The 21205-nt window shown below is 58.5% G+C and overlaps 3 protein-coding genes across 9 annotated transcripts in view; 2 read left to right on the top strand and 1 right to left on the bottom strand.

Annotated features, from left to right (window-relative positions):
* The window catches only part of SIN3B (SIN3 transcription regulator family member B), a 48435-nt gene extending 44445 nt beyond the window's left edge, over positions 1–3990 (top strand). For all 3 annotated transcript variants that reach the window (XM_088839143.1, XM_088839144.1, XM_055429228.2), the window contains 4 exons: positions 21–113; positions 1221–1315; positions 1524–1728; positions 2147–3990. In XM_088839143.1, the coding sequence (XP_088695269.1) occupies positions 21–113; positions 1221–1315; positions 1524–1728; positions 2147–2377 (624 nt within the window). In that variant the 3' untranslated portion in view covers positions 2378–3990. The remainder of the gene's footprint in view (positions 1–20; positions 114–1220; positions 1316–1523; positions 1729–2146) is intronic.
* Positions 3991–7338: 3348 nt separating this feature from the next.
* On the top strand, positions 7339–9319 carry F2RL3 (F2R like thrombin or trypsin receptor 3). Its single transcript, XM_055430166.2, has 2 exons — positions 7339–7566; positions 7857–9319. The coding sequence occupies exons 1-2, from the start codon at positions 7461–7463 to the stop codon at positions 8888–8890; spliced, it is 1140 nt and encodes a 379-aa protein (XP_055286141.2). The 5' UTR covers positions 7339–7460; the 3' UTR covers positions 8891–9319.
* A 1297-nt stretch (positions 9320–10616) lies between these two features.
* CPAMD8 (C3 and PZP like alpha-2-macroglobulin domain containing 8) overlaps positions 10617–21205 on the bottom strand; it is a 101143-nt gene continuing 90554 nt past the window's right edge. For 3 of the 5 annotated variants that reach the window (XM_088839146.1, XM_088839145.1, XM_055430162.2), the window contains 5 exons: positions 19381–19468; positions 18555–18629; positions 17465–17570; positions 17266–17376; positions 16100–16458 (listed from right to left, as the gene is read on the bottom strand). In XM_088839146.1, the coding sequence (XP_088695272.1) occupies positions 16103–16458; positions 17266–17376; positions 17465–17570; positions 18555–18629; positions 19381–19468 (736 nt within the window). In that variant the 3' untranslated portion in view covers positions 16100–16102. Of the gene's footprint in view, positions 11657–15608; positions 15727–16099; positions 16459–17265; positions 17377–17464; positions 17571–18554; positions 18630–19380; positions 19469–21205 lie in introns of those variants that run through there. The other 2 variants (XR_016038114.1, XM_055430164.2) reach the window with 2 other exon arrangements.

A 21205-nucleotide genomic window follows, 5' to 3' on the forward strand; every position in this document is an offset into this window, starting at 1 on the left:
GTCCCCCCTCCCTCCCCCAGGTAATGTTCCTCCAGCGCAAAGGGCAAGTGATCATGACCATTGAGCTCCTGGACACCGAGGAAGCCCAGACGGAGGACCCTGTGGAGGTCCAGGTGAGGACCACAGCCCTGCACTCAGAGCCTCGCGCACACCTCGGGGACCAAGGGCAGCCACAGGCAGCGTCCGTTGTACAGCTCCCACCCCAGGAGCCTGTGCACACTCAGGCCACCCACGGGCCACAGAACGTCCACCAGGGTGCCTCTGTGCTGGCTGAACACTGGCCACGGAGCCCCAAGAGGAGGCGGGCTCTCTAGGTGTTCCCTCAGAGACCAGGGCTGTGTCCCAGGACAGGAGGGCCACGTGGGAGCCAGTCTGGCCTCTACCGAAACCCTGGCTCCTCCCACCTCGTGCTGGTGCCAGGCCATCTCCAGGGTGCCCGTGACGAGCCCGGTCACTCAGACCCCGTGGTCTATGACTGTTGCACGCCTGGTGCCTGAAGCTCAAAGCTCTGGGTGTCCCGCATCACCAGGAGGAAGCTCTCCTGACCCACACTGACATACACCTTCCCCTTGGTGCCCTTGAGCCAGGAAACAAGGCCTGGAAGCCTCCAGCTGCCTTCACAGAGCTGGGGACGCCGCCCACCGCAGCCACCAGGACGCCCCTCCCAGCATCCTTCACAGGACACACTTTCCATAATAAGTGAGGGTGGGGGCCTACACATGCTACCCCTTCCAGAAGTTTCCAGCAAGTGCGCATTGGTTAAGCTTGAGTCTGGAAGACCCTGCCTTACAGGGCGGTGAGCCAATGAAGCGTCTCTTGGGCGCTGCAGGCCGCGCCCGTCCTGGGCCTGCTGCCCCGTGAGCCCACCTGTCTCCCCTCTTCTTACCCGCTGCCTGTGTCCCAGTACCCCTGCCCGTCCACCCATCCCCCGGGCCCCGCTCTCTCCCTGTCGGGGGCCTCCCGTTCCCTGTGCGAACTTATCACGTGGCGGGTACGGTGAAGCAGTTACACAGCAGGGATTTACCCACTTAAGCGTGAAGCTCCACACACCATCTGAATCACAGCCTGGGTGTACCTGCCCCACCCCAGCTGAGCCCTGGGCGCTGCCATCTGCTGGCCTCCAGCACGCATCTGGGTCCACCCGGAGCTTCGGGAGGGATGCAGATGAAGGCCCCAGGAGCCGCTGATGCCATGGGCCGTCTCTCCGTCTGTCCCCCCAGCACTTGGCTCGGTACGTGGAGCAGTACGTGGGAACGGAGGGCACCTCCAGCTCGCCCACCGAGGGCTTCCTCCTGAAGCCCGTGTTCCTGCAGAGGTGAGAGGGCCCTGGGCCCCGGGGGGGCCTCTCCCACTGTCACCGGCGCCCAGCGTGCCTGGGTTTGAGTTCAGATGGGAGCCACGGGGTCAGGCGGTGGTTCCCATTGCCTCGGTTTGCATTTCTCCAACCCTGGAAGGTCAGGCGTCCTCCCGGTGTCTCTGGGCTCTGGGGCCTCCTAGCCTGCGGATCCTCCTCTCGCCCCCAGGAACCTCAAGAAGTTCCGCCGGTGGCAGTGTGAGCAGGTGCGTGCGCTCCGCGGCGAGGCCAAGAGTTCCTGGAGGCGGCTGGTCGGGGTGGAGAGCGCCTGCAACGTGGACTGCCGCTTCAAGCTCAGCACCCACAAAATGCTGTTTATCGTGAACTCTGAGGACTACATGTACCGCCGAGGGACCCTGTGCCGGGCCAAGCAGGTGTCCTTCCCTGCCCGAGCCCCGGGGCCTGGCCAGCCCACAGCTGTCGGGGGGGAGCTGGGACCCCGAGATCCAGCCCATGGCCCTTTGGGGTGCCTGGGCCCCCAAGATGCACTCCATGGCAGTCTGGGGTGTGTGGGCCCCTGAGATCTGATCCATGGCCCTCTGGGGTATGTGGGCCCCTGAAATCTGATCTGTGGCCTTCTGGGGTGCCTGGGCCCATGAGATCTAAGCCATGGCCTTGTGGGGTGTGTGGGCCCCTGAAGTCAGATCCATGGCCCTCTGGGGCGTGTGGGCCCCGTGTCAGGTCCATGGCGCTCTGGGGTGCGTGGGCCCCGTGTCAGGTCCACGGCGCTCTGGGGCGGGTGCTGGGCTCCGGGGCGCCTGGGCCGTGCTCATTGCTCCCCTCCACCTGCAGGTGCAGCCCCTGGTCCTCCTGCGCCACCATCAGCACTTTGAGGAGTGGCACAGCCGCTGGCTGGAGGACAACGTGACGGTGGAGGCGGCCAGCCTGGTGCAGGACTGGCTGATGGGCGAGGAGGACGAGGACATGGTGCCCTGCAAGACGCTCTGCGAGACGGTGCGCGTGCACGGCCTGCCCGTGAACCGCTACCACGTGCAGTACAGCCGCCGCCCGGCCTCACCCTGACGCCCCCGCGTGGGCGCCTCGCAGTGCGTGCGCTTCCTCGGCCTGCGTGTCCCTCGGGTGTTTTCATGAGCAACGTGAGGGGCGCAGAGCGTCCCCCAGCCTTGCTGCTATGGGCTGAGCTCCGGAGAAGGGCGGGTGGCAGTGGTTCTCGGCTCCGCGCCATCATCCCTCTTGGCTTCCCCACTTCCTTTGGGCCCGTCCTGTGCCAAACCTGAACCCCTCGCACTTGAACTCTAGGGGTTTAGTCCCCGCTGGCGCGGGGAGGATCCGTGCACTGGCCAAGGCACAAGTGAGCACGTTCACACGCCTGCGGGGCCACTCCTGTCATGCGTGCCAAACCCCCAGGCCTGGGGCCACAGTCCTTTTCTGCACGCGGTGAACGTCGGCGAAGAGCCGCGCCAGATCTCACGTTTGGGAGGGAGCAGCCTTTGAGAACCCCTGGGCCCCTGAGGAGTTGGGCCTGGGTGGACTTGCTTGAAAAGCGTGTCCTTCCCGAGGGGCTCTGAGAGCTTCTAGAAACATTCCCCAAGCTGGACACCTGCATCTGACGGTTTGGGCATCGGCTTGGCCCAGCCGGCGCTGGGGGTCCTCCACCACTTTGAAAATGAGAAGAGCCCCCTCGGCTCTTGGGGTCCCACTTGGATGTCCAGATGTGGAGTCGGGTGGGAAAAGAGGCTCGAACCCTGTGTTGGCCCAGCAGCTGCACTCTGTGCCCTAAGGGGAGGGGGCCCCTCCTGGCGCATCCGCTGAGCTCGAGTGCCCCCTCCCTGGGAGGGCCCTGGGGTGCGCTTTGTACCTAAGATGGACATTCTAGAAGTATATATATGCACACAGCTATTTATTCCTCTCTGCTCATAGTGGTTGTAACTTCTGCAGCGGCCAAGTGCCACAGCTTCTGTGGGGGTGACTGCCCTCCTTGTGGAATTACGCCCACCCACCCCAGCGCCTCCATTCCTGCGGCCGCCACCCCGGAGTGGGCATGGGTGTGAGGGGCGGAGGGCTTTCTGTGCCAAGAATGCCAAGTAGTTCAGGCCAGGGACCAGCCCTTTGAACCATGAGACGCTCTGGCCAGGCCCCTGGCACCATCAGACACAGGTGGGCTCCCCCGACACGTGAGCCCGGTAGCACCCCTGTGCAGCCGCCGCCTCCAGCCGCAGCGCTTGCCTTCCTGCAGCTGAGCTGTGCCAGACCCAAGGTTCCGGAAACTCTAGAAGTTACCTGTGGAACTCTAGGTTTGCGAAGCCTTAGACTCCAGGCCCGGGCAATTTCCAGGCCAACCCGTCCCGCCCGGGTGTCTCCTCGCCCGTGTTTTCTCAAGTGTAATTCACGCACTTTGTACGCATCCTTGTTTTATAAGAAGGACACCCACCAGAATTCCTGAACCAGACCCTCCCAGCAGCCTCAGGAGCCCGCAGCCCCCCACCTGTGGCTGCGCCCAGGCCTGGGGTGCAGGCCAAACCCCACCGAGCCCCCACCCTGCATGCTTCTAGGGAGCATCTCTTCGGTTTTTGAAGAAATTTCTGTTCTGGGGCTTGTACTTCCTTTGCAGCTGTTTTGAATGTAGTTTTCCTTTTCTATTTATTTGCACATTAAAGTTAAAAATCAAATACTGACCTAAAGCTGTGAGGCTCAGTCAGTCATTTCTGATGAGCAAATCTTGGGGTGACCTCTTGCTGCCAGGGAAGCTGACCTGACCACAGGGCGTGCGCCTGGGAATTCTCAAACCCTGCTTGGGGAAAGCCCCCTTCCCAGCCCCCCCACAGCTTGCCTGCCCCTGTGCAACAAGGTTTGTTCCCTTAAGGTGTGGCCCTGTCTGCACGAAGTGTTTTCTAGAATATTCATTACCAGCTCAGTTTTCACATGGTAGGAATGAGACGTTTCCTCTGAGTGTTGAACCTGCAGAACATAATTTGAAGACTGCGGTGTTTGCTGTAAGCACCCACCCACCCACTTGGGACACCAAGGCCAGAAGAAGCCCCGGGCAGGAGGGGCTGCAGGCCTCCCCCTGCTCCGGCCTTTCAAAACCCCCTCCTTCTACACCAGCTCCCCCGCCCCGCCCTGCCTCTCACTCACCTGTCCACCACCACTGCGTCCTCGAAACGGCCCCACGACCCCCTTCTGCTGAGGGGAGGTGGGGCTGAAGGACAAGGAATTCCTGGACTAGCTGCTGGCTTAGGTCCGTTTGCTGTTTTTCTCTGTTGTCAGTTGTAAAATACGTGTGACGATGTATCATGATGACCATTTTAAGTGTACAGTTCAGGGAATTCCCTGGAGTCCAGTGGTTAGGACTCCATGCTTTCACTAAGGGTGTCGTTTTGATCCCTGGTTGGGGAACTAAGATCCTGCAAGCCCTGTGACTTGGCGAGGAAGGGCGGAACCGGGGGAGGGAGGGGAGAAAGTGCACCCGCGTGGCTGTGTGACCATGCCCACCATCCGTCTCCGGAAGTTTCTCATATCTTCCCAAACCAAAATTCTGTCCTCAATCACACACTCGCTCCCATCCACCCTCTCCCAGCCCTGGTACCCAACCGTTCTGTCTCTATGAATGTGGCCAGTAAGGACTTCATATAAGTGGAATCATATACTTTGCCAGGCTTCCCAGGTGGCACTAGGGTAAAGAACCTGCCGGCCCATGCAGGAGACCTAAGAGATGCAGGTTTGATCCCTGGGTCAGGAAAATTGCCTGGAGAAGGGCTTGGTGACCCACTCCAGTATTCTTGCCTGGGAAATACCATGGACAAAAAGGAGCCTGGTGGGCTATGGTCCATGGGGTCACAAAGAATGAGACATGATTGAAGCGATCTAGCACACACGCATGCATACTTTGACCACCTGATGCAAAGAGCTGACTCATTGGAAAAGACCCTGATGCTGGGAAAGATTGAGGGCAGGAGGAAAAGGGGACGACAGAGGATGAGATGGTTGGATGATGTCATCAACTCAACATGAGTTTGAGCAAACTCCAGGAGAAAATGAAGGACGGGGAAGCCTGGCGATCTGCAGTCCGTGGGATCAGAGAGTCAAACATGACTCAACAACAGCGACATACAGTATTTGTCCTTTCGTGACTGGCTTACTTCACTCAGCACAGTGTCTTTGAATGAAGTCCATCCATGTTGTAGCCTGTGTCAGAATTTCCTTCCTTTTACAGCTACTATTATGCCTTTTTTTAAGCATAAAATTTTAAGTATAAAAATTAAGTTTTTATAGAAAGTGATGCACAGTGTAGAAAGTTCCAGAAAAGCAGGGCCCCAAGTCTCTGAAGGCAGCTGCCCTCCAGCATCCCCCAGGAGGTGCCTCCATGTGGCTCATCATCTTTCTGGGACAGCCGCCCTGAACCATCACATGCTGTGTCTGGGGGCCCTCTGCTGTGGTACAGGGCCGTTACCATGGTGACTAGTGAGGGGAGGAGGAGTTATTTATGGGCACCTCCTACACCCGCCCCCGCTGCCGGAAATTTCCCTGTACAGACGTCTTCCTGTGCGTGTGTATCTGCCATAAATTTCTAGACATGGAACTCCTGAGTCAAGCCACCCTCCTCAGGGCGGGGAAGAGCTGCCTCCGCCGCCCCCAGGTCCCCCTGAGCGGGTTTCCTGCTCTCTCCTGGAAGGGCTGCAGGGGGTCCCCGTCCCCATTTTCCTGTGCGGTGAGAGTGTCCCCATCATCACTGGTCACGTGTGCTGTGAGATGCGGGCATGGGGCTGAATGTGTCACTGGTGTTGGAGGAAACTGAGAGGCTCCTGGCTGTGACCCCTGCTCCGGCTGAAGCTCCCCAGGCCTTAGTATCCAGCCCCCCAACCCTGGGGCTGGGGGCAAGGACCTCGGCATCTCAACCTCCAGCTGCACTGACTCTATCATGGACTGCTTGGTCATTTCCTGGCTGGTCCCCATGTCCCCAGCTGTGTGGCTAGATTAGGGCTCGCCATACCAGGACACCGTCTCATCCAATCCCCTCTCCAACCCCGAGTTCATTTTTTCTTCCCTCAGCCCTATGGTTCCCTCAGGAACCCCCTGCTCCCCGACCTTGCCCCCACCGTGGCCCAGCCCTGACCACACAGAGACCAAGAACCCCTAGGGCAGGTCCGCCCCAGGGTAGGATTTCATAGCCCTTTCTGAGGTCTGGAGGGGGGATCTTATTCAGGAGACAGGAGTACCCTCCCCTCTGGGTGGGACATGGAGAGATCTCTGGGGTGAAGGCTGAAGGGAAGGGGAGCTTTCTGGGCTAGCTGGCCGCCTCCCTCCAGCTCAGGCACGGCTGTAGCCCCTGGTCACACTTGGGACCCCAGGTGGAGGGTGGCCCCAGGACAGGAGAAGAAGGGGCTTTGAGAAGAGGAAGCAGGTCCCTCCCACACAGAGCCGCCGCTGGGCTCCCCTAAGACCCCCAGGACAGTACGTGGTCAGCACTGGGGGCTCTGGCTGAAGACCAAAACCTCAGTAGTTATCCTCAGCAGACCCCAGGCTCACCAGGCCTTCTGCTCCCTCCATCTTCCTCTGCATCTGCCTGGGGGCCTGTGCTGCGTTAGGCAACATGACCTCGGGCAGCCCCCAGAGAGGGCCAGGGGCATTCATGGGGGGTCCACTCCCCTTTTCTGACCTCTGACCTGGTGTCCTGCCTGCCAGAGCTGGGGGTGGGGATTTGGGAGGAGAGGGCTTCAGGAGGGGCCAAGAGCTCTTGACTGGGGGGAGAGGGACTTCGTGAAAAGGGCTGGTTCCAAGAGAGGGAGGGATGTGGTTCCAGAGGGCTGGAACCGAGATGTGACCAGCCAGCAAGAAGTGGCCACTTGGCCCCCGGGGGCTTCCTGGGCTGGGCAGGGGCTGGAGGTGGGGGCTGCCGCCTGACACCCCCTCCTCCTCCGTCTCACTGGCTGATCACCTACAGCCCGAGTGACCCCAGCTGCCCGATCTCCTTAGGCCAGGCCTGGGGCCGCCCACCCACTCGGGAGGACAGGGGCTGGCTTATCTCATACGGCCCTGTGAACTCCTCCACGGGCACTCAGGAAGTTGGGGGTGGGGGTCCAGCCAGGCAGGAAGCCCGAGGTCAGCCGGCTGCAGCCCAGAGCAGCGAGCACCCAGCCCCGCCAACATGTGGGTTCTCTTGCTGCTGTGGCCTCTGGCCCTGGGGCTCAGCCTGGGTGACACCCAGACCCCCGTCAGCTATGAAGAGGTGGGGAGCGCAGCAGAAGGCTACGGTGAGTGGCCTCGGGTCCCGCCATGGGGCTGAGAGGGAGGTCGCCAGGAGCCGGCAGAGGAAAGGCATCGAACTGGAGGTGGTGGGAGGGTCTTCCAGCCCAGCCTGGAGTCCACAGGGGTTGGGAGTGTCCGTGTCCAGCTCTTCCCCGGGGGCTCCTGAGAACTGGGGCCCACTCTAGTTTCCCAGGAGGTAGCACCATCCAGTCAGGGAGCCAGATGAGGGGTCGGTGGGTGGGGAGTGAGGGTGGTAATGCCTCTATCCCCTTCCCTCCGGTCGCTCTCCCCGCAGACAGTACACCGAGGCCCCACCCCCGTGGCTTCCCCGGCCAGCCTTGTGCCAACGACAGCAACACTCTGGAGCTCCCTCCCAACTCTCGGGCCCTGCTGCTGGGCTGGGTGCCCACAAGACTGGTGCCTGCACTCTACGGGCTGGCCCTGGCAGTGGGGCTGCCCGCCAACAGCCTGGCACTGTGGGTGCTGGCCACGCAGGTTCCCCGACTGCCCTCCACCATGCTGCTGATGAACCTGGCGGCCGCTGACCTGCTGCTGGCGCTGGCACTGCCGCCGCGGATCGCCTATCACCTGCGGGGCCAGCGCTGGCCCTTCGGCGAGACTGCCTGCCGCCTGGACACAGCCGCGCTCTATGGCCACCTGTATGGCTCCCTGTTGCTGCTGGCCGCTGTCAGCCTGGACCGCTACCTGGCCGTGGTGCACCCACTTCGGGCCCGCACCCTGCGAGGCCAGCGCCTGGCCGGCGGGCTCTGTGTTACAGCCTGGTTGGCGGCAGCTGCCCTGGCGATGCCCCTGGCGCTGCAGCAGCAGACCTTCCGGCTGTCACGCTCCGACCACGTGCTGTGTCACGACGTGCTGCCCACCGGCACCCAGGCCTCCTACTGGCGGCCCGCCTTCATCTGCCTGGCGGGGTTCGGCTGCTTCCTGCCGCTGCTGGCCATGGTGCTGAGCTACGGGGCCACTCTACACACGCTGGCGGCTGGGGGCCGGCGCTACGGCCACGCGCTGCGGCTGACCACGCTGGTGCTGGCCTCCGCCGTGGCCCTCTTCGCACCCAGCAACGTGCTGCTGCTGCTGCATTTCTCAAACCCCGGCCCTGATGCTTGGGGGGACCTGTACGCCGCCTACATGCCCAGCCTGGCGCTCAGCACCCTCAACAGCTGTGTGGACCCCTTCATCTATTACTTCGTGTCTGCTGAGTTCAGGAGCAAGGTGCAGGAGGGCTTGCTCCGCCGGGCAGCTGGCACCGCCACGGCCTCCAGGGAGGGGGGCAGCCGGGCGATGGGGACCCGGTCCTCCTCGCTCGTGTGACAGGCCCTTCACAGGCTGGATGAACAGGAAGGGAGTCATTCCGGGTTGAATAGGGTCCCCTCCAGATTCACATCCACTGGGAACCGCCCAAGGTGACCTTATTCGGAAACAGGGTCTTTGCAGGTGTGATTAGCTAGAATGAGGTCACACTGGAGTACAGGGTGGGCCCTAAATCCAATGTGACTGGTGTCCTTACAACAAGAGGATGCAGAGACACACAGGGAAGAAGGCCACTTGACAGTGGAGGCAGAGGTGGGGTGATGTGGCCACAAGCCACAGACTGCTGGCAGTGACTAGAAGCAGCCAGGGATAGTCTCCCTCGGAGCCCCTGGAGGGTGCCAGCGCTGCCTTCACCTTAATCTCGGACTTCTAGCCTCCTGAACTGCCAGAGAATAAAATTCTGTTGTTTGAAGCCACCTGCTTTGTGGTACTGAGTTATGGAAGCCCCAGGAAAAGATGGGGATTCAGTGTAGGTTCCTGGGTCTAACCAGCTCCCTTGTGACCGAGTCCAAGGTAGGAATGAAGTGAGGCGGATGTTGCCTTAAGACCTGCTGTAGGACCCCACCCAGGAGGAGGCTTGGGCCCCCGACACCCCCGGGGGCCAAGGAGGCTGGGAGCCCTGTTGGCGGTCCTTCTCATCCCCAGAAGCCAGGTTCCGGCTTTGGGATGGGCTTTATGGTTCTGAGGCTCCCCCCTCAGCCCCTCAAAGCCTGATGCAACCCATCACTGGGAGCCACAGGGCTCAGCCTCCCTCTGTGATCCTGGTTACCAGACATCACCTCCTGCTCCTCACCTGTGGTTTGATTCCTCTTCTGTCAGCTCCCCCGTGGAGCGGGTGGGTAGGGCAACAGGAGAATTTAGGGTGTGCACCCAGGCTCAGGGGGCTGCAGCTCTGCAAACCCCACCCCAACCACATGAAGGCTGCTTTGAATCAAGTTGCGGGACACCACGTGCGGAGGGGTGACCGTATTCCCAGACACACACACACACATGCATAACCCACTGCTCCCCACACGGACGGGCAGCACAGGTCACGGTGTCGGGAGCCACTGAGGCATCAGCTGTGGGGGTAAGCAAGCCATCCCCAGACGCAGGGGGAGTGGGCACCATTTCTGGGCTCCCCATTGAGTTTGTGTCTCAGGTCTGGGGAAGAGTGACCAGCCCCAGGACACACACACATGCTCACCCACAGGAGAGGGAGCCTGGGGCTAACATCAATGAAGCACATCGTGTCGCTAACCTGCTGTGATGACCTACTGGGGTATCCCAAGCTGTCAGCATTGGGAAGCTGGGTGAAAGGCTACCTGAGGCCTCTCCCTGTGGCTATGTTGTCGGTGTTTAGTCGCTCAGTCGTGTCCCACTCTTTGCCACCCCATGGACTGTAGCCTGCCAGGAGTCTCTGTCCATGAGATTTCCCAGGCAAGGATACCAGAGAGAGTTGCCATGTCCTTCTCCAGGGGATCTTCCTGTACCAAGGATAGAACCCACGTCTCCTGTATTGACAGGTGGGTTCTAAGCCCCCATATTGGAATGATTCTTCACAAATGCACTAAATTTATGATTATCTTGGGGTTCAGGTATTCCAAAGCCTCCTCCCCATCCTCCTTGGAAAGGTTGGGCTGTGGATGAAGGAATGGAAGCAAAGGGCCAGATGAGAGCCAGCTTCAACCCTTGGAGCTGCCCCTCAGCCTCCCCAGCCCACAGGAGGTTCAGGTCTGCCAGGGACTTGAAGGAAACGAGCTTTTATTACACCAGCGGCCTCCATGGCAAGTGGGCAACAGGGCCTTGGCCAAGGGAACTGTAACCTTGTAGGCTGGCGGGGGTCAGGGATCAGCACTGCATGTCGGGGACCCACAGGCTGGGCCGCCCCCTCAGGGTCTCTGTGCTGTCCCGAGATGTGTGGGCTGAAATAAATACCACCGTGGAGGGAGAAGACAGGCCAACACAGGGGAGGAGCAGCTCGGAGGCAGGTCTGCGCGCATGGCTTTGGTTGGTCCAGAGCTGGGACACCCCCCAGGTTGATAGCGGGGGTGACAATCCTTCAGGTGGGGCCCCGGGAGAGCAGGGGTTCAAGGGACGGTGAGGTCCAGAAGCAGGAAGATGAAAGTGCATCTTCTTAGAGCCCAGAACTTCCCCGCAGAGCCTAGCGCCATCCAGACCAAACATTCAGGGCCCCTGAGACTAGATGGGGCTGCAGGGACTGTGACAGATCTGGGGCAACTTGGGGTTTGGGTCCTGGGGCTCAGCAGCTTGGGCGGCCCAAAGGGAGGCTGGGACTTCTGCATTTTGGAGAAGAGGGGCCTGTTTTGTTTCCAAGTTGCTGACGCTGTGTCCGAGACTTGGCCAGAGTCGTGTCCCCTCAGAAACAGGCCTTTGGCCATGAGTCCTTCCCAGAGATGTCCTTTCTCTGGGGAGCAGCGCGGCAGGCTGTGGGAGCTCCTCCAGCTACCCAGCCTGTGGGCTACGGGGTGGCGTGCCTGGAGCTCCAGCTGCAGCTGGGGAGGAGGGGGAAGGGGCCCCCAGCCACCCCACTGACCATCCTCCCTGTTGAGGTGGGGGCTGGGCCCCCGGGAGGCCCACCATCCATCAAGGCAGGTCTCTGCCAATCCACTTATCGGGTTCAATTGGAAGCAGGGGTCACCTGGGATGGGATCTGCCAGCCCCTAGACAGTGAAGTCTCCTGTCACCGGCCCTCTTCCGGCAGGTAGAAATCACAGCCTGATCACGTCTTCCAGCTTGGAGTTTTAGGAGGAGAAGCCACTCTGACTGATAGGAGAGAAGGAAAGATGCCTGTGGGCTGCACGCCTTGGGGGAGGGGCTGCAGACCTGTCCCGTGCACTGGCCGCCAAGGGGTGCTCAGGACGGCTGCTTCCACCCACTGAGACAGCAGCACCCCCCAGAATAGCGGTGGGGATACATGGTCCAGCCAGGCCCCTCACAGGGGCGGGATGGGGTGCTCACTTTCGGTAAGAATGAGCGTAGCTTGCATGGGACCACCATTCAAATTGAGAACGCATCCGTGGAACTCAATCAGCTACGAAAAGGAGGGAACTACTGATCCGACATGGATGGTGTCGTGTCAGGAGTTCACTTTTCTCACTCACTCTATTGAGTGAGAAAAATCCAATCTCAAAAAGTTACGTACCCCATGATTCTGTTTACACAGCAGTCCTGAAGTGACAAAATTATAGGGTGGGAGGACAGATGAATGGCTCGGGGGAAAGCAAGGTGGGTGTGGCCATAAAACCGCAGCTAGAGGGATCCTTGAGGTGACGGGCTGTCCAGTAGGTTGACTGCAGTCACGATTACAAAAAGCTACAAGTGCTGAAAGGGGCTTCCCTCACGGCCCAGCTGGTCAAGAATCTGCCTGCAATGCAGGAGACCCTGGTTTGATTCCTGGGTCGGGAAAGTCCTCTGGATAAGGAATAGGCTCCCCACTCCAGTGTTCTTGGGCTTCTCTTGTGGCTCAGCTGGTAAAGAATCTGTCTGCAATGTAGGAGACTTGGGTTCGATCCCTGGGGTGGGAAGATCCCTTGGAGATGGGAAAGGCTACCCACTCCAATATTCTGGCCTGAAGAATTCCATGGACTGTATAGTCCGTGGGGTGGCAAAGAGTCGGACACGACAGAGCGACGTTCACTTTCACATGTGCGGGATCTGCAGACTCCACGGCCACAAGTACACGTAGATGTGGTGACGTATGAGTGAGAAGGGCAGGCTGTACTGACGCCAGTTTCCTGGTGTAACACTGTAACTCGAATTCTTGGCCATGTTACCAATGAGGGGAACTGGATGAAGGGCTCTCTGTTATTTCCTACAACTGCCTGTGAGCCTACGGTGATTTCAAATTTTCAAGTTTAATAAACAAATCTCCCCTTCCATAATGAAAATAAAAGCAGATCTGTCTCAGAAGACACTGGAAAGAATGGCAACACCTGGGAGACTTTAAAGGTGGTGTCATTTAGTCGCTAAGTCGTGTCCAAATCTTTTGCGACCCCATGGACTGCAGCCCTCCAGGCTTCTCTGTCCATGGGATTCTCCAGGCAAGAGTACTGGAGTGGGTTGCTATTTCTTCTCCAGAGGATCTTCCCCACCCAGGGATCAAACCCCTGTTTCCTGCATTGATAGGCGGATTCTTTACCACTGAGTCACCACTGTACATATGACAATCAAAGTATGAGGGATGGGAGGGGACAACACATGGACATAACCAGCTTCAAAGTTGCTACGTTTTGGCGAAATGGTGACCACATTCCCACCAAGTAGGCTGTGAAAAGTTTAAAGATATATATAGTTTGGTTCCTCAGAGCTACCACGATAACTGAAACAAAGTGGAATTCTAAAAGATATTCAGTTAATCCAAAAGAGGGCATGGAGCAGACTTCCCTGGTGGTCCAGCGGTTAAGAATCTGCCTGGCAACGCAGGGGACATGGCTTCGATCCCTGTTCATGGAACTAAGATTCCACAGGCTGCAGAGCAACTAGGCCCACACACCACCCCCCACCGCTGCTGCTGCTGCTGCTCAGTCGTTTCAGTCGTGTCCGACTCTGTGCGACCCCAGAGATGGCAGCCCACCAGGCTCCCCTGTCGCTGGGGTTCTCCAGGCAAGAACACTGGAGTGGGTTGCCATTTCCTTCTCCAATGCATGACACTGAAAAGTGGAGTCCCACAGTTGCGTCTGACTCTTCACGACCCCGTGGACTGCAGCCCACCAGGCTCCTCCGTCCATGGGATTTTCCAGGCAAGAGTACTGGAGTGGGGTGCCATTGCCTTCTCCCCACCTACCACTAGAGAATCCATACGCCATAACTACTGAAGCCCGAGGGCCACAACTTCTGAGCCTTCAAGCCACAACTGGAGCTTGAAGAGCTTCCATGCTCTGCAGTGAAAGAGCCCCCATGCTGTAACTAAAACCCAGTGTAGCCAAATAAATGAATTAAAAAAATTTTGTTTAAAGAAATTTGATTAGGAAGGAGAAAAGAGAGATAGGGTGTGTGAAGTGGAGGCGGGGGAAAAGAGGGCATGGAAGGGAAAATGAAACAAAAATGCTGCAGCAGCAACCCCAAACCCAGCGCTACCAGTAATTACATGCATGTGAACTAAACCCCCTTAAGTGCAACCCCCTTAAGTCTCCAGGCCTTTGGTGAGTGCTGGTAGAAGAGTTTTCCTGCTGGTTTGCTGAGTGGGGATATAAACCAGCCTTTGCCACCAGCATGGGGTGGAGAGACCCCTATCACCCAGGAAGGGAGGGCTCTGAGGCTTGCCAGTGCAGCCAGCCTCCAGGACCTGGCACTTACCTAAGCTGATAGATCAACCTGTTGTTTAAACCACTTGAGTTGAGCTGACTCAAACCAAAAGATTTGCCTCCTCCAGGAAGCCCTCTCAGCCTCCCCGCACAGAGCTCTCTGGTCTCCTGACGTTTCCTCCATCCTTCCCTCGGGGAACAAAGATTCTCTCCCTGACCAAACTCCACCTGGGCTCCTCTGAGCTCTTTTTCATGTCGGTCTCAAATTCCAGGCTTCCGTGTTCATCTTGACACTGTCCAGCTGGAGCAAGAATCTGGCTAATATGTCAATTTAGCCAGAACCCCATATCCTCCATATTGATCCCTCTTGCTGTCTGATTGGGTTCTTCATCCTGCCCTGCCCCTCCCCATCTCTCATGATCTCTCAATCAACCTGGCCTGCCATCAGCAAGAATAAGTTTCAGTCTCTTTAGCTAGAACATCCCCCCTCCACCCCCTATTGTTTCCTCTCAGTAACTTTCCATCCACTGACTCCCCTTCCCACTCCTTGTCTATGTTTACTATGCTTAGTTGCTCAGTAGTGTCGGACTCTTTGCAACCCCACAGACTGTAGCCTACAAGACTGCTCTGTCCATGGGGATGCTCCAGGCAAGAACACTAGAGTGGGTTGTCATGCCCTCCTCCAGGGGATCTTCCTAACCCAGGGATGAAACCCAGGTCTCCCACATTTCAGGCGGATTCTTCATCAGCTGAGCCACCAAGGAAGCCCAAGAATACCTCAGTGCATAGCCTATCACTTCTCCAGGGGATCTTCTCAACCCAGGAATTAAACCAGGGCAGGGTCTCCTGCACTGCAGGCAGATTCTTTACCAGTTAGGCCACCAGAGAAGTGCTCCTTGGCTATAAATCCCACCCCCCGCCTTTTTTTTTTTTTTGTATTAGGTGTGTGTACTTAGTTGCTTTGCTTAGTCGAGTCCAATTCTTCCTGACCCCATGGACTGTAGCCCACCAGGCTCCTCTGTCCATGGGATTCTCTAGGCAAGAATACTGGAGTGGGTTGCCATTCCCTTCTCCAGGGGATCTTTCCGACCCAGGGATTGAACCCAGGTCTCCTGCATTGCAGGCAGATTCTTTACTGTCTGAGCCAGTTGGGTACAATTTCAACCCCACTGCAAGACTCCATAGCACCCCCTCTTGAAAAAAACATTCCTTGTGTCGTGAATAACTTATTTAAAAGAGTGAGTGGGTCTCAGGGACAGGTCTGTCCTGAGGTCCAGTCCTTGGGAGGGCTTCTTAAGCTCATCCTACACATACAGGCTGCTCTCTGATATGTGCTGAGTGGATGCAGGTCAAGGGAGAACGGGTTATCCACCTCATCCCCCAAAACCTTGCAGGTCGACCCTCCATCAGTAACTCCCACTTCCTGCCTGGTTCCACAGTGGAGGGAGACTGGGGGCAGATCCAGCTCTCACCTGTCCTCTGCTTCCTTATCCAAGTCCACCAACTCATGGCCGGCTGCCAGGTGTCCAGTGTCCAGGAGACCCAAGTCATACTCGTAGCTGTACAAGGCCAAGGCTGGTGTCGGCTGCTCTGGAAGGAAGGACTGAGTCAGCAGGGAAGGCACTGGGGGGAGAGGATCCGAATGACCAACAGCCTGGGGCCTGAGGAAAGATGTGTGGCCCAGAGCAACAGGCGGGAGGTGAGGTCACAAGGCGGGGCAGGGGACACAGAAATCAGAGACGGGGAGACTCAGAAAAGCTCCAAGTTGGGATGGGGCTGGTGAGAGACTGACCAAGACGGAGGAGATGCAAAGGGTTCTTGTTGCTAAGACTCTTTTACGACCCCGGACTGTAGCCCGCCATGAGATTTTCCAGGCAAGAATACTGGAGTGGGTTACCAGTTCCTCCTCCAGGGGATTTTCCCCACCCAGGGGTCAAAAACGAGTCTCCTGCATTGCAGGCAAACTCTACCGCTGAGCCACCAAGGAAGCCCATTGCAAACGGACCCAGATGCAAAGGGGTGATGAAAGGAGATGGCATGATGGAGAAGATGGAGCGATACAGCCCGGGACGAGGTGGAGCCCCCGAGGCCAGCCATGCGGTGGGTCCTCACCAAGCGCGCAGCGACCAGGGGGCGCGGGCTCCAATCTCACGCGACGGCGGCAGGCGGCCTCCTGCAGGTGGCAGGCGCTGGCGTAGACCACGCCGTCGGAGCCGCACACCGCGTCCCCGCCGATGCTGCAGGCACGGTCGCAGCCACAGCGCGTGACTGTCACCCCCTCCTCCGGAACGGCCACAGGACCTCGCTCTTCTGGGGACCAGCCTGGCGGGCGAGGCGAAGTTGTCAAGGCCCTGGGAACTCCAAGCTCCACACTTGGCCCTCGCCTCTGCCTGGGCCTGGAATGGAGAAGTCCCTAGGGGCCAGAACCACGCTCCACAGAGTGGAGACAGTGCTCGGGAAGCCCTGAGCCCTGGCCTGGTGGAACTTCACGCGAGTATTTGCCTAGTATTTACGAAAACAAAATTTAAAAATAAAGCTTTTGAACTAAATGCAATCTAAATTCAAGAAGTTTGGAAAATAAAGAAAAGGGTTCCCAGAAACTCCACTCCGCCCTTCGCTGCCGCCAGTCTGCGCTCACGGCTTGGGTCCCGGGATCCGGACACCTTCGGGCTTGTGGGGGAGGGGAGGCAAGGACTCCCCTCCGGACCTCCGGCTTCTACGCCCGCCCCGCCCATCCCGCTAGACCCCGCCCCCGTCACTGCCCACTCCCTCTTGGCTCCGCCTCCCGCCCAGCTCCGCCCCCTCACCCCTGCCCACACCCGCTACTCTAGGCCCCGCCTCTTCACTGCCCGCCCCACCTCGATGGGCCCCGCCCTCATCCAGCTAGGACCACGCCCCCTCCCGCTGCTCACTCCCACGCCTCTAATCCTCGCTTCCTCCACCCTGCCTGCGCACTCCAGCTCCCTCGGCTCAGGACGCGCGCCCTTGACCGAGCCGGGCCTGCCTCCTTTTACCACGCTGCACGCTCCTCTGCCTGACGACTCCCTCCAAATGGGCAGCCTCCCCCAGGCCCACGGGTCGTGCTGGGGTGGCGGGTGCTCGGAAGGGGCAGTGGCCTCGCGCACTCACCGGGGCCCTGGGCCAGAGCGCGCTCCACTTCGTTGCACGCGGGCCCGGCGCACAGCTCCCGGGCGAGCGGGCTGCGCGCGCTGACATTGTAGAAGCGCGTGGCCTCGAAGGCTGCGGGACCAAGGGAGAAGGGTGACCAGGTGATGGGTGACAGGGTGAGGGACCGAGCTGGGGTTGCGGGTGGCGGACGTGGGCCTACCAGGCTCATAGTAGTCGTACACCAAGATGGGCAGCGCCGACGTCCTGCCCACGACGTGCTCCCGGAGCGCCCGGAACTGCACGCACGTCAAACACCGGCTGGGGATCTGCAGGGGCAGCGGGCAGGCTCAGGCCTGGCTGGGCCCACTAGGGCTGGAGGCTGAGCTTCGGCCTCTGTGCTCTATGATGCCCCAAAGTGTGAACCCAGAACTGGTTGGTTGCGGGGTGCCCCGGAAGCGTGAAACAGAAATCCGATCTTATTTCGGTTTTGTGGGTCCTTCCACCCACGTGGGGAGCGTCTCAGCTGGCCTTTCATCTCCCACACTCACCATGGCAGGTGTCTTTCCTCCCTGTGTGTGTGTGTGTGTGTGTGTGTGAGTGTATACATTCACAATCTTGTGCAACCACTGTCTGTAGAACTTTTCCATCTAGAAAAACGGTACAGATGAACCTGTTTGCAGGGCAGGAATAGAGATGCAGACGTAGAGAATGGACATGTGGACACAGAGGGGAAGGGGAGGGTTGGACGAACTAGGAGACCAGGATTGACATAAATACACTACCACGGGTACAGCAGATAACTAGTGGGAAGCTCAGCTCAGTGCTCTGCAGTGACCTGGAGGGGTGGGATGGGGCGGGTGGGAGGGAGGTCCATGAGGGAAGGGATACATGTATACTACAGCTGATTTACTCCCTGGTACAGCAGAAACCAACACAACATTTATCCTCCAGAAAAAAAGAATAAAAGAAACGGCAGCCCCATTTGCACCCACTGCTTATCCCCCCAATCCTGGAAACCACCAATCTGCTTTCTGTCTGTTCAACTCAGCATGTTTTTGAGACTCAGAAAGTCAGAGCTTCATTTTGATGCCTGAATACTATTCCACACCAATCCTAACTTTTTCTACCAAAGCGAGCTGGCTGGGGCACAGAGCAGCCAGCCGTGCCAACTCCACATGGATTGACTCTTCCAGTTTCTCTTTCTTGGTATGAGAGTATTGCCAGAACCATTAACAGGCCATGGCGGCTATGCCCTCGCCAATGCGGCTGCTGTGGAGGACTCCGCCCACCGCTCCCCCAGCCCGCAGTACCTCATCAAAGTAGAAGAGCACTCTGCGGCCAGCCAGCTCGTACCTCTTCAGTGCCACGTGCTTGTCAAGGAGCAGCTGGCAAGGAAGCCAGAGTCAGGATCTGCCCAGCCCCTCTGCCCCCAATACTCTCGTCCTCCCATCTCCAAGGGCCCAAGGTGGGCTGAACCCATGAGGAGCCAAGGCCCTAGAGGCTGAGGAGTTTGCCCACAAGCATCCAGCAAGTCCCCATGGGCTGGGCCAGGGGGTGGCAGCCAGCACCCCTGAGAGGGCATTCAAGGCTGGGTATCACTGTCCTGAGTGCCTGCCTCCACTTCCCTGCCACAGTCTCTCCGATCAAGTCTCAGTCCCAGGCCAAGTCCCCGAGGCACCCACTGAGCCCTGCCACCTGCTCCTGCTTCACCTGCACCATTCACCCCCCGCCCCCATCCAGGGTGCTCCACCCACACACCCTCCCCACACTGCTGACCTCCTCAGCAAGTCTGCTCCCCCTCCTGGTGACCATCTCCCCCACATGCAAAATGGGGCTGGTCTCTATTTACACGGAGGGTGCTGGCAAGTCTCTGGAAGCACTCCCTGGCACCCCACATCATCCCGAAAGTGCAAGCATCCTCGGTCGCATGGGTAACAGCACAGATGGCCCAGTGAGTGACACCTTCTGGGGGACACCCAACCCCTCACCACCTGCCTCTCCTTAGATGGCCAGTCTCAGAGCACCAACTTTGCCAGGAGAAAGTAAGGCAAAAACAAAAGCACAACCCCACTTAATGAAGGGCTGTGGGCAGGCCCACAGACCCTGCCCGGCCCCTGCCCACCAGCACCCCCTCACCTGCTCCAGGCTCTCAACATCCGCCCGGAACCCTGACAGTAAGGGCACCTCCAGGACCGCCATGTTGGAGGACCCCGCATGCAGCCACCTGTCGATGAAAGGAGAGAAAGAGGGGCCCTTGAACTCAAGCCCCTCGGTGGAATTCATGGTCTGCTCTGTCCCCACAGCCCTCCAGCCTGCCCCAGGTCTGGCTGCACAGACACCCTTGGCGGGGTCATTGGTCATTCCATTTCACAGTTGAAACACTGAAACCATATGGAAAAGGCCTTGCCAAGTGTTCTTGGCCTGACCCACGTCCATCCTGAAGGAAACTGACCCTGAATATTCACTGGAATGACTGATGCTGAAGCTGAAGGTCCAATACTTTGGCCACCTGATGCGAAGAGCCAACTCATTGGAAAAGTCCCTGATGCTGGGAAAGATTAAGGGCAAGAGGAGAAGCGGGTGACAGAGGCTGAGATGGTTGGATGGCATCACCGACTCAATGGACATGAGTTTGAGCAAACTCGGGGGGGTATCGACTGGGTGGTGCAGTGGTAAATATTCTGCCTGCCGGTGCAGGAGACGCAGGAGGTATGGGTTTGATTCCTGGGTCAGGAAAATCCCCTTGAGAAGGGAATGTCAACCCACTCCAGTATTCCTGTCTGGAGAATCCCATGGACAGAGAAGCCTGGTGGGCTACAGTCCATAGGGTCACAAAGAGTCAGACAAGACTGAGCGACTGAACCACCATGTGCCTCCGGTGTGGGAAACAGCTCTGTGGGGCCAAGGGAGCCCAGGCTGCTCCCAGTGCCGGCCCTCAGTTTCCCCTTCTGTGACATGGAGAGGCAGTGGGTAAACACTGCCTCTAGCGCCTGCCACGTGCCAGACCCTCCCTGTGCTGGGTACCGGTGACAGGGAGGCTGATATTCAGGGAGGGCCCTGCAGACCGTGGGCACAAGGGGACGGCATGACCAGAGCCCCTGGGATGGGCGGAGGAGGCTTCTATGGAGGTGAGGCCTAAGAGACGCCATACCTGGCTGGCACACGGTTAGTTTCTTCCCATCTGAGAAAGGAACAGAGGTGTCCCCAGCAGACGTGCCAGGGCCAGTCCAGCTCCTTCTTGTTCCTCCACCCAACTGGATGGTGGTCACAGCCCTGCTGAGTGGTACCACCACAAGTCTCATTGCGAACCAGAAATGGTTCAGGGACCCGCTACTCTGGGGCTTGGGCCCAGTTGGGCTTGTTCTTCAGAACCTCCCAAGTTGGGGGCGGCCTTGGACACGTGAGGATTAAGGGTCAAGGTTAAGGAAGGTGCCTGGGCAGCTCTGATGGGTTTCAGCTCCATGGCTACCAACCACCTTTGGGATCCCCCATCATTGCCATGGCAATGAGCATCCTTTGTGGGCAGCTGTGTGCACCCCCACCTCCTGAGGACCCTCTGTGAACTGGTTCCAGGGTCACACCTGGGACAGCTGGGTCGTGTAAGGGCCACAAACAGCCATCCCTCCCAGCCCCATCTGCCACTGGAGTCTGCTGCACCCATTCAGAAGTACTTCCATTATTTCACTCATTTCAGAAATCATCTGTAGTGTAAGCCTTTGATTGCAAAGGGATCCATTTCAAAGACATTCATCTTGAATAAAGATATTGACAGCTACTAACACAACAACCAATAAGGAAACAGGCTGCCCCTACCCATGAATATCTCTCTTTCAGAAAGCCCTGGGTAGGGACTTCTCTGATGGTCCAATGGTTAACACGCTGAGCTTCCACTGCAGGGGGCATAGGTTTGATCCCTGATCAGGGAGCTAAGATTCTGCATACAGTATGTGGGATGGCTAAA

This window comes from Moschus berezovskii, chromosome 8 (genome assembly GCF_049115385.1).
Source record: "Moschus berezovskii isolate FMDL1 chromosome 8, NW_MosBer_1.0, whole genome shotgun sequence".
NCBI lineage: Eukaryota > Metazoa > Chordata > Mammalia > Artiodactyla > Moschidae > Moschus > Moschus berezovskii.

Coding starts and splice junctions, on each gene's coding strand:
- F2RL3 (XM_055430166.2), top strand. CDS start 7,461: ATGTGGGTTCTCTTGCTGCTGTGGCCTCTGGCCCTGGGGCTCAGCCTG. Junction 7,567..7,856: donor GAGCGCAGCAGAAGGCTACG/GTGAGTGGCCTC, acceptor CTCTCCCCGCAG/ACAGTACACCGAGGCCCCAC.